General features: G+C 48.2%; 1 protein-coding gene across 1 annotated transcript in view; it reads left to right on the top strand.

Annotated features, from left to right (window-relative positions):
• The window catches only part of stk10 (serine/threonine kinase 10), a 50487-nt gene that overhangs the window by 26388 nt on the left and 11599 nt on the right, over positions 1 to 12500 (top strand). The window contains 3 exon segments of the mRNA XM_080836495.1: positions 5006 to 5140; positions 6929 to 7453; positions 7455 to 7691. Of these exon segments, the coding sequence (XP_080692621.1) occupies positions 5006 to 5140; positions 6929 to 7453; positions 7455 to 7691 (897 nt within the window).

Genomic DNA, 12500 nt, shown 5'->3' with positions numbered 1-12500 from the left:
ATTACTATAGACTTTTATCAGTGAGTAGTACTGAGTACATCTGTAGGATGGTGTATTCAGAGCAGTGGCATATGCGTTCTGTTCCCTGGGCTCAGCGTGCCTCCAGCCTCTCTAAGGCTGGCCTGTGTGTGTGTGTGTGTGTGTGTGTGTGTGTGTGTGTGCCTCTAGCCTCTCCAAGGCTCTACTGGCCATGTGTTTCACATTGAGCTGTCTCAACGTTGGAGAGATTAACTGGGTCTTCAATAGCATCGGCCCCTACAGATGATGTACAGCCTTATTTCATTCATCATATTACATCTTTCAGCTTCAATTCAGCATATATGACCTTTTTGATTATGTGCAAGCCAACAATTATTTCAAGTCTAAATGGTGTTGCATACACACCTAAGAGCGAAACACTTCGATAACAGGAAGGCCTTGGTCTACACATCACCTTTATATGAAGACTATCATGCTGTGCCCATGTGAACACCCTCTGATCCCAGTTCCTCTGAGGTCTCTTGATGGACGGATGTAGAGGAATCAGATTTATAATAAACTTTATTACAGGCTCAAGGCCCACATGGAAGATGTACAATACATAAAATCAATAAATTACATATAAATATACATACAGTGGGGAAAATAAGTATTTGAACCCCTGCCGACTTCGCAAGTTTGGCCACTTGCAAAGAAATGTGTGATCTAGAATTTTAATGGTAGGTGTATTTTAACAGTGAGAAACAGAATATCAACAAAAAAATCCAGAAAACTGCATTTTATAAAATGTATGACTTTATTTGCATTTGATGCAAAAAATAAGTATTTGAACCCCCAAGCAAACAGCAAGAATTCTGGCTCCCAATGGCCAGTTATGTGCCCAAAAAGCACACAGATTAGTCCTCATTAGGTCTAACAAGGTATACCTGATCTCAACTGGTGACCTGTATAAAAGAAACATGTCCAAAGAATCGTACTTCACACCTTCAACTTCACCACCATGGGCAAGACCAAAGAGCTGTCCAAGGACGTCAGAGATAAGATTGTAGACCTGGACAAGGCTGGAATGGGCTACAAAACCACCGGCAAGCAGCTTGGTGCGAAGCAGATAACTATTGGTGCGATTATTCATAAATGGAAGCAACACCAAACAACTGTCACCCGCTCTAGGTCTGGGGCTCCATGCAAGATATCCCCTCGTGCGGAATCAGTGATCATTCGAAAGGTGCAGAATAACCCCAGAACTACACAGGGGGAGCTTGTGAATGATCTCAAGGCAGCTGGGACCAGAGTCACCAAGAAAACCATTGGCAACACACCACGCCGTAATTTTTTGAAGTACTGCAGCACTCGCAAGGTCCCCCTGCTCAAGGAAGCGCATGTACAGGGCCATCTGAAGTTTACCATTGCACAGTTGAATGATTCTAGGGAGGATTGGGAGACAGAATATGGTCAGATGAATCCAAAATCAAGCTCTTTGGCATCAACTCGACTTGCCGTGTTTGACAGGGGGGGAATGCTGAATATGACCCCAAGAGTACATCATACCCACCATCAAGCATGGAGGTGGAAACATTATGCTTTGGGGCTGTTTCTCTGCCAAGGGTACAGGACGACTCCACCGCATCAAGGGGACTATGGATGGGGCCATGTAACGTGGAATATTGGGCTTGAACCTCATTCCCTCATTCCCTCCCATTGAAAACACAACCTTAAAGATTTGGAGAGGATCTGGAAAGAGGAGTGGACCAAAATCCCTCCTGAGATGTTTGTAAACCTGGTGACCAACTACAAGAAACGTCTGACGTCTGTGCTTGCCAATAAGGGTTATTCCACCAAGTACTAAGTCATTTTTGTCAGTCAGTTTTGGGGGTTCAAATACTTATTTTTTGCATCAAATGCAAATAAAGTCATAATTCTTATAAAATGCATTTTTCTGGATTTTTTTGTTGATATTCTGTTTCTCACTGTTAATATACACCTACCATTACAATTATAGATCACACATTTCTTTGCAAGTGGCCAAACTTGTGAAATCGCAAGGGGTTCAAATACTTATTTTCCCCACTGTACATACATACATACATACATACATACATACATACATACATACATACATACATACAATCATGAATACATATAAATACGCAAGGACAGAAGGGCTAAAAAAGGCACTTATGCCAGTGTTCCCAGATCTTTGATGTGTACTTGACAGAGCTGCGGCCAGGGTCTGTCATCAGATCAATTATAACATTTGAAGAGCGGTCAATGAGCCATCACCCAGGGGTGTATACTATAGACATATATGTGATGATGTTTTAGTGTGAGAGTTAAATGAGCCAATACCCAGGGGTGTATACTATAGACATATATGTGATGTCACATTAGTGTGAGTGTTAAATGAGCCATCACCCAGGGGTGTATACTATAGACATATATGTGATGTCACATTAGTGTGAGTGTTAAATGAGCCAATACCCTGGAGTGTATACTGTAGACATATATGTGATGACATTTTTAGTGTGAGAGTTAAATGAGCACCCAGGGGTGAAAACTACTCTGATGCTGACACTGGTGCTGCAGTAAGACACACTGGGAACGCTGACCTTTGACCCCTTGACCCCTGACCCCTGGCCTGCTGTGCTGCCAGCCGGAGTGGCACCTAAACCCTCCCCTCTGGCTGGACGGGGAAGTGAGAGTGTGTGTGTGTGTGTGTGTGTGTGTGTGTGTGTGTGTGTGTGTGTGTGTGAGTGAGAAGGTCATGGCAGTGTAAAAACCAGTCGGATTAACGTGAGCACCGCCGGCCAAACGTGGAGAGTGGCTCCTTTCATGTGCAGGGTTGATTTAGTAGTGGTGTGACACACACACACACACACACACACACACACACAAGTGAGTGTTAACATGTGTGTGAGAGAGTGGTACAACAGCGCTGATGGGAAGAATGACCTGGGGGAACCTGCCATGGCCATGTGTACTGTGGCCTCCCAGCTGTGTGTGTGTGTGTGTGTGTGTGTGTGTGTGTGTGTGGGGGGGGGGGGCTTTTCACACCCCTGTCACATACTAACATTGGACCAGGATGGATTCCTCACCAGAGGCCAGACACCAAGTCATCCGTTAGTCACGCAACCAACCGAGTCATCCCTGGAAGAGGGGCTGGACAGACCCAGAGTCTTACACACATTACACATGCCCAGCCTTGGGAACGTTTCTGAAGACATGACCCCGCAAGGATGTAGAGTACGAGAGGAACACTGACACCCTGGAGGTACTTTAGACTTCCTGTGGCTGTTTATTTTGGGGGTGAGGGTGGAGTCGACGCTGCAGTTTCTCTCTGGGAGGTTTGTTGTGGTTTGAGCTGCTGTGTGCTGCAGGCCAGGGAGGCTGGCAGTGAGGACCTGATTCAGTGAAGTCACTTGAGAAGCCCAGCGCTTTTGCTGATGCCGTCGTTGCAGATAAACCTGACAGCGACTCTTTCTACCTGGCTCCAACTCTCTCTCTCTCTCTCTCTCTCTCTCTCTCTCTCTCTCTCTACCTATCCCTCTCTCTCTCGCTCTCCCTCCCCCCACCCTCTCTCTCCAACTCTCTCTCTCCCTCTCTCTCTACCTATCCCTCTCTCTCTACCTATCCCTCTCTCTCTCGCTCTCCCTCCCCCCACCCTCTCTCTCCCTCTCTCTCTCTCTCTACCTATCCCTCTCTCTCTCGCTCTCCCTCCCCCCACCCTCTCTCTTTCTCTCTCTCTCTCTCCATCCCCCCACCCTCTCTCTCCCTCTCTCTCTTGCTCTCCCTCCATCCCCCCTCATCTCTCTCCGTCTCTCTCTCTCTCTCTCTCTCTCTCTCTCTCTCTCCCTCCATCCCCCCTCATCTCTCTCCCCCCCCCCCTCTCTCTCTCTCTCTCTCTCTCTCTCTCTCTCTTTCTCTCCCTCCATCCCCCCTCCTCTCTCTCCCGCTCTCTCTCTCGAGGCCCACCTGTGCCTTCTGGGACAATTCAATTACTTGCCTGGCAGATCTGCTGAATAATGGATGAACCCCGTTTTATTTGCGCTCTGATGCTCTTTTCAGAGCCTTGTTTTTGGCCCTTTAATTACCCTCGTATGACCCCCGATGGCCTCTCTATAACCCGTTCAACTTGTTATTGTTTTTATCTGATTCCTCCAATCTTACACATTGCACCCACGCACTGCTAAAGTACGCTTGTTTATGAGGGCCATCAGAGATGGGATGGTGCCTTTTTTATCTCTCGTTCAGGGGAAGCGCCCTCTTTTACATCCTGCACTCCAGGTCTTCTCCCAGGCCTGCCAGCTGTTCAAGTTCTCTCTGTGGCCCATCAGTGATGGGATAGAGGGGCGTCTGTCCACCAGGGAAGGCCCCAGAGTTCCTGCTCTTTGTCCAGTTCTGTGTTTGGGCCTGTACTATTCATGTCCAGTTCTGTGTTTAGGCCTGTACTATTCATGTCCAGTTCTGTGTTAAGGCCCGTTCTATTCGTGTCAGATTCTGTGTTAAGGCCCGTTCTATTCGTGTCCAGTTCTGTGTTAAGGCCCGTTCTATTCGTGTCAGATTCTGTGTTAAGGCCTGTTCTATTCGTGTCCAGTTCTGTGTTAAGGCCCGTTCTATTCGTGTCCAGTTCTGTGTTAAGGCCCGTTCTATTCGTGTCAGATTCTGTGTTAAGGCCTGTACTATACGTGTCCCTTTCTACAGCACTCTGTTCAATATCGCAGTTATCCTGTCCTGTGCAAACTCAATTACCTCTATGTGATGCTTTTCTTCTTCTGTTCTCAGTTCAGTCCTGTGGGGTCACGTCAGCGCGATCTTCCTGCATTTCCACTGCTATGCGTCTACTCCGATCAGTCCTGTGATTATGTGTGTGTGTTTGTATGTGTGTGTGTGTGTGTGTGTGTGTGTGTGTGTGTGCTCCCCCTTCTCCTGTGCTGTGATCAGCCCTGCGTTAGCGAGAGTTTATGTTCCTGTTCGGTGTTCAGTCGTGTGCCTATCCTGTATTAACCCCCCCCCCCAATGTCCCCCCCAGCACCCGTTTGTGAAGGGGGTGACGACCAACAGGCCTCTCCGGGAGCTGGTGGCCGAGGCGAAGGCCGAAGTCATGGAGGAAATCGAGGACAATAGAGAGGAAGGAGAGGAGGACGACCCTGCAGAGCTCCCCACCGTAAGACAGACTCCGCTTGCTTTCACTACACACACACACACACACACACTCGTCATTTCAACTTTATGTCTCTCTGAAGGCTCCGAGGAAGGAAAGGTCACGCAAGGCAGACTTCTTCCTCCTGGCTTTGAAAAATCAAAACATGATGACTAGCTTGTGTTTGTCCTGTTGTTAGGCCTTTTATCGCAGCCAGGCTGTGAGAGAGGGAGGAGAGGAGAGGAGAGAGGGAGGAGAGGAGAGGAGAGGAGAGGAGAGGAGAGGAGAGGAGAGGAGAGGAGAGGAGAGGAGAGAGAGGAGGGAGGAGAGGAGAGAGGGAGAGAGAGACGGTGTCTGAATGAAAGGGGGAGAGAAAAAAGAGAAATAGAGAAAGAGGGAGAAGAGAGAAAAAGTAGATAAGCTCTAAGTCTTCCTGTTTCTATGCTGAGGTCAGATACACAACAGCTGACCAGGAGGTGGTAGTTACCATGTGAGGGAAATGTGTTTGGTGTTTGCAAAACACACACAGTCCCCCCCCCCACACACACACACACACACACATACACTCTCTCCCGCCATTGTGCCTACACTTCCGTGAACATTGTGTTTTCACTCCCTACTTTGTTATTATAGGGTACCCTGACATTGAACAACTCTGAAAATAGCCCACTACCTAGAAGGTTTACTCCACTACAATGACGAGCTTTGTTGAAAGGGTGTGTGAGGGACTACTGGAATATTTTGTAAACTTTCTGAAATGTATTTTGAGAACTAGATACCTCCCAGATTTGAGTTTTATTTCAGTTTTTAATTAGTACAAAAGTGCATTAATTAGTACAAAAACAACAACGGCAACAAAAAGCAACAAGTACAATTTCAGTTGCTGTCAACCTCCTCCAACTGTCATTATAACCATCTCATATTTGATTGACAGAGAGGTAGTGATGTGTAGGGACCTACTACACACTCACACTCTGTGGCAGGTCTGTGTGAGAGGCTTCCTGTTTAGCATTGCTAAGTGGTTGGCTAGCGCCTTAGCTCCTTCTCTCCTCCATCCTGCTATATTCATCATCGTCACAGTCTGAGCTGTAAAACATTGGAAACCAGTCAGGGAAAATCGTTTTATGGGGGCCGTTATTAAAATGATCGCTGGCTCGTAAAGATGTCAACGCTGTTTGTTTACACACAAACTGCAGAGGTCAACGCGCAAATATGTAGGTGTACATAAATCGCTATCCTGAAGGGGTTGTTAACACATTTAATCCCCCCTCTTAAGAAGAAGGAAAGGCCTGTTTACCTTTCCAGTGGAATGAACCCATTGTTGTCAAAGGTCAAGGTTGGCCTGTTGTAACTCGACACTGAGAGAAAGGTAATGTTATGGGTTGTATACAGGCGTTATGTATTGAGTTTAGGTTGTCGGGCGCAAGTGTAGGGGAATGAATAGAAATAGAAACAAATTCTAATTCGATACACTTTGATAAAATTCAGTAAAATGGCTCCTCATGGTCTTCTAGCTGTCTGTTCAGTGTATGCACTCAAGAAGCTCCAGTGTCTGTACACAACAGATGGGAAACAAACATGGTGGCTCGGATCGAGCCATAAACAGGCCCAGCCAATCAGCATGTTGCTTCAGGAGCGCGGGACGAAGAAAGGGTTGTCATATATTTTATTGGCTGTCACACAAATAAACAACCTTTCACAAGAATCGTGGCCTCTATATTGAGTTGAGTTTATGTTGTCCGGTGAAACTGATGAGGTGTTAATTGTTAAGTGTTAAGTGTTCTGTGTGTGTGTGTGTTCCTTTGCCCCCAGCCCCCAGGCAAGGACCCCTCCCAGACCAGCCAGACCAGTTTGGAGACGGACCAACACCCAGAACCAGAACGGCCCGTCAAGCCCCTGCAGGAGGAGATCAAGGCCCTGCAGGAGGAGCTCAAGTCCCCCTCGGAGGCAGACGAGGAGGAGGAAGAGGCCGAGGCCGAGGCCTCTGCCGCCCTGAGGAAGCAGGCCGACGAATGTCTCCCAGACGACGACGGCGGCGAACCAGAACGCGTCGACGACGGTGTGGAAGTCCCCGAGAAGCCGGCCAGCGAAACGTCGGGTAAGACCTCTAGCTCCGACTCGGGCATCGAGGACGGCAAGAGTACGCCCACGTCGGAGGAGGGCAAGCCCGATGACTCGCTGGAACCGGAACCGGAACCGGAAGCAGAACCAGAACCCGAACCAGAGATGGCCCCCAGCGCCAAACCTCCAGAGCCCGCTGTGGTGGTGGTGGAGGTGGAGGACGCCTGGTTGGTCGAGCCTGTCGGCGATGTCGGCGGCGGTTCGGACTCGCCGGCGCCCCCCTACAGATGCTGGTCCAGTACTCGCACAGCAGCACGCGCGCAACGGGAGTGCGGTGACGGTCACCCACGAGACGTCCTTCTCCGATCGGGCATCTATCGCAGAAGACACAGAGAGCCTGGCCCCCCCTCACGCCAACGGCCGCTTGTCCAAACGCTACTCCGATGCCAGCAGTGTGGACCTGAGCCTCAACCTGACCGGGGACAGCAAGGACATGGGCTCTGTCTCACTCAAGGTGAGTTCATACCGCACTTCTCTCTGTGTGTGTGTGTGTGTGTGTGTGTGTGTGTGTGTGTGTGTGAGCCCAGGGTGAATTCATGCCTGACTTGTGTGTGTGTCTGTGTGTGTGTGTGTGTGTGAGTTATGGTTAGCGCAGGATGTACTTGTTTGTAAATGATATGGTATTAATACTCTTATTTACTCAACGTGAAAGAACACCATAGAAAAAGGCTACTTAAAAAAGATTATGACCCTTTATTATTCTTAAGAGTGACTCAGTCCAAGGCCTGATCCCACTCAGAAATACTAACAGCGCTATTGAGGTAGCAGGCTGTATGAGCTTGTGTGTTTGAAGGGGACGGCACCATCTGGGTTCTCCAGGTCTGAGTCACTCACACACACACACACACACACACACACACACACACACACACACACACACACACACACACACACAAATTCACACACACACACAAATTCACACACACATATACATGAACAGAGTGAGATTCTCAGGTGCCTGCTGGCCTGTGTTGGGGGAGGGGGGCTAAGATGAGGGTGGGGTAGTTTCAGTGTACAGTGGAGGGGTGGGGGGGGGGGGGGGGTGTAATGGGGAAGTTGAGGGTGGGTTAGGCTAGTTTGAATGTACAGTGTGGGTGTGGACTGGGCTGGGCTGGGGTGGGGGGGGGGTGGTTTTCTTATGAAAGGAGCGAGTTGATGCCGAACCCCTCCCTGGAAAATGGTTCCAAGGGGCCGAGGGTGGGCCGTAGGTAGAGCAGCAACAGCAGCGGCACACACACACACACACAGAGACCCAGTGAGGGCGTCAGACTCGGAGCAGCCACAGAGGCCAGGGCTGAACAGTGGACAGCTTGTCTGAGAGCACTGCTCTGCTCCTCAGCGTGCCCAGAGAAACACTGCAGGGAGCTGTGTGGGGATGGAATTGCAAGGAATTTATGTGTATGTGTGTATGTTTGCATGGAATTATGTGTCTGTGTGTGTGTGTGTGTGTGTGTGTGTGTGTGTGTGCGTGTGCGCGCGTGCGCGTGTTTATGTCTTTGCGTGGGCTGGCCAGTGGGCACTCTCTTATAACTACTGGTCTAGCTTTCTCTGTTCCAAATCTGTCCAAAACCTTAACATTTGGTGCAATACCCTGTCCCTTCCTGAAGAAGACACATTTCAGGTGCACCAGCGTAAGGTCCTCTGCCCCGGCCTTGTGTCGCTGTCTTATGAACCTTTGTAGGTATAGGTGCCCTCTACTTCCAAAATAAAGGCGATTTTGGGTGTGAGTAAAATATTGTTAACTAGTAGAAAACTAGTAGAAAAAGTAGAAAAAAAAAACGCACTCGCAAGCTTTTCTCATTGCTATTCATTAAGACTAGTTTATTCACAGACGTGTTTCGCCCTAGGCCATCGTCAGTGTGAGCCTCGTGTCGCTGTCTCATTAGCCACCGCTGAACCACTGCGGTGGAGGAGACCTTTCAAACAGGGAGCTCAATCCTCCTCAACGACATGCTCAAGATGTGGAAACTTCACAGATGGACCCAAGAGCCCTTTTTCGTTTCGTCATCTCTCTAAAAGAGACACTCTGTCCCGTCTGTGGCTCTCCGCAGTGGACCGTGAGCCTTTTGGAGGCAATGTAGCATTTTCAAAATCCCTCCTCAGCCAATAACGCTTTTGTCTGCGAGGCCATTCAGTATTGTTCGTGCGGATTCTATGTGGGCATTGTTGCTAGCTGCTTCTGGTCGTTTTATGATCCGTGATCTCTGCTGTTCTATTCATCCAGTGTGGCAGTGGACATCTGTACTGTGTGTGTGTGTGTGTGTGTGTGTGTGTGTGTGTGTGTGTTGTGTGTGTGTGTGTGTGTGTGTGTGTGTGTGTGTGTGTGTGTGTGTGTGTGTGTGTGTGTGTGTGTGTGTGTGTGTGTGTGTGTGTGTGTGTGTGTGTGTGTGTGTGTGTGTGTGTGTGTGCGTGCGTCAGTCTGTTTGTGTCTGTTTCCAGAAGCCATTATTCAGCACCTCATTGACTGTGGAGCCACAGTGGAATGACAGTATCTCAGTTTCATTTAAATGTGATTGGTAAACAGAGCAATGCTGAACGATTTATCTCTACATTTAGTGTGTGTGTGTTTTCGCTGTGTCTGTTTGTGTGTGTGTGTGTGTGTGTCTGTGTCTGTTTGTGTGTCTGTGTGTGTGTGTGTGTGTGTGTGTGTGTGTGTGTGTGTGTGGGAGGAGGGCGATGAAATGAGTTGCAGTGTCTGAGCACACTGTGAAATGTGGAAGCCCAAATATACACACTCACTCACTTCGGCACACACACACACACCACACTGTCACAGATAGAAAGAGTATTTGCTTTTGGTACCTTTCTCTGCCCAGAGTCACACACATGCATGTTTACTCAGCTGCCTCCTTCACTTCACACACACGACCTCGTGCGGACAGGAGCATATCCACAAAGACGCCATTTTCACAAGTTGTCCTTTTACCGTGAACAAACACATTTCACTACACACACACTTCACTTCACTTCCCATTGCCACTCTTAGGCAGAATACACTCTTTCTCCTTCCTTTGTGTCTTAGTCATTTTATAGGGCTGTGTTGGGCTGTGTTGGGCTGTGTTGGGCTGTAGTATTGGCTTGGTGCTGTAGTATTGGCTTGGTGTATTCCATAGAGAGAGACATTGAGAGAGAGATAGACATTGAGAGAGAGACAGAGAGAGAGAGACACAGAGAGAGAGACAGAGAGAGAGACAGAGAGAGAGACATTTAGAGAGAGAGAGACATTGAGAGAGACAGAGAGTGAGAGAGACATTGAGAGACAGAGAGTGAGAGTGAGAGTGAGAGTGAGAGTGGACAGAGAGAGAGACAGACAGAGAGAGAGAGAAGAGAGAGGAGAGAGAGAGAGAGAGAGAGAGAGACATTTAGAGAGAGAGAGTGAGAGAGACATTGAGAGACAGAGAGTGAGAGTGAGAGTGAGAGTGAGTAAGAGAGACAGAGAGTGAGTGAGAGAGACAGAGAGTGAGTGAGAGAGACAGAGAGTGAGTGAGAGAGACAGAGAGTGAGAGTGAGAGAGACAGACAGAGAGAGAGAGAGAGAGAGAGCGAGAGAGACATTTAGAGAGAGAGAGACATTTGAGAGAGACAGAGAGTGAGAGAGACATTGAGAGAGAGAGAGAGAGAGAGAGAGAGAGAGAGAGAGAGAGAGAGAGAGAGAGAGGAGAGAGAGAGAGAGAGAGAGAGAGAGAGAGACAGAGAGAGAGAGAGAGAGAGTGAGAGTGACAGAGACAGAGACAGAGAGTGAGAGTGAGAGTGAGAGTGAGAGTGAGAGTGAGAGTGAGAGTGAGAGTGAGAGTGAGAGTGAGAGTGAGAGTGAGAGTGAGAGTGAGAGTGAGAGTGAGAGTGAGAGTGAGAGTGAGAGACAGAGAGTGAGAGAGAGAGACAGAGAGTGAGTGAGAGAGACAGAGAGTGAGAGTGAGAGAGACAGACAGAGAGAGAGAGAGAGAGAGAGCGAGAGAGACATTTAGAGAGAGAGAGACATTGAGAGAGACAGAGAGTGAGAGAGACATTGAGAGAGAGAGAGAGAGAGAGAGAGAGAGAGAGAGAGAGAGAGAGAGAGAGAGACAGAGAGAGAGAGAGAGAGAGAGAGACAGAGAGAGAGAGAGAGAGAGAGAGTGAGAGTGACAGAGACAGAGACAGAGAGTGAGAGAGAGAGACAGAGAGTGAGAGAGAGAGACAGAGAGTGAGTGAGAGAGACAGAGAGTGAGTGAGAGAGACAGAGAGTGAGTGAGAGAGACAGAGAGTGAGTGAGAGAGACAGAGAGTGAGTGAGAGAGACAGAGAGTGAGTGAGAGAGACAGAGAGTGAGTGAGAGAGACAGAGAGTGAGAGAGAGTGACAGAGAGTGAGAGAGACAGAGAGTGAGAGAGACAGAGAGTGAGAGACAGAGAGTGAGTGAGAGAGACAGAGAGTGAGTGAGAGAGAGAGTGAGAGAGACAGAGAGTGAGAGAGACAGAGAGTGAGAGACAGAGAGTGAGACAAACAATTCGGCCTAACCAAATTATCAATGCAGAAAAACTAAATTACTTATCATACTGGACTGAAACAACAAAAAGACAAAATAAACTTCAATGTTATTTGGCCCTAAACAGAGAGTATACTGTGGCAAACTACCTATTCACAGTCACTGACACCAGGCAGAGAAAAACCTTGACCAGGTACAGGCTTAGTAACCACAGTCTGGCCATCGAAAAGGGCAGACACAGGCAAACCTGGCTGCCCAGAGAGGACAGGCTGTGTACCAACTGCACCCAAGGTGTAATTGAAACAGAGCTTCACTTCCTGGCAGAATGCTGCAAATGGAAAGACATAAGGGACCAATTCTTTCCTAAATTCAGAGCCATGCACCCAGACCCTCAGAACCTTGACCCAGGTCTGAGGGTGTTATTGGGAGAGGAAGAGAGGAGCACAAGAGTGGCAGCAAAATATATAGATGCTTGCCACAGAAAAAGAGAAGAGTCACTTCATCAGTAAACCACACACACGGATACATTCCCCCACACACACTTACATGCACTCACATCCACACCACCACACATGCATGAACACACACGCACGCATGCACACATGCACACATGCACACACACACACTGCCGTTACAAAATTATGTTTTATTTTCTACTTGTTCTATTATATTATTTTATGTATTACAAGAATGCTTTGGCAATGCAAATTGTGTTTTTTTTTGTCATGCCAATAAAGCTGAATTGAAATTGAGTGAGAGAGACAGAGAGTGAGTGAGAGAGACAGAGAGTGAGTGAGAGAGACA

Source organism: Sprattus sprattus (genome assembly GCF_963457725.1).
Source record: "Sprattus sprattus genome assembly, chromosome: 1".
Classification (NCBI taxonomy): domain Eukaryota; kingdom Metazoa; phylum Chordata; class Actinopteri; order Clupeiformes; family Clupeidae; genus Sprattus; species Sprattus sprattus.
The sequence above is the reverse complement of the archived record's forward strand: the minus strand, read 5'-3'. Positions and strand labels throughout refer to the sequence as shown.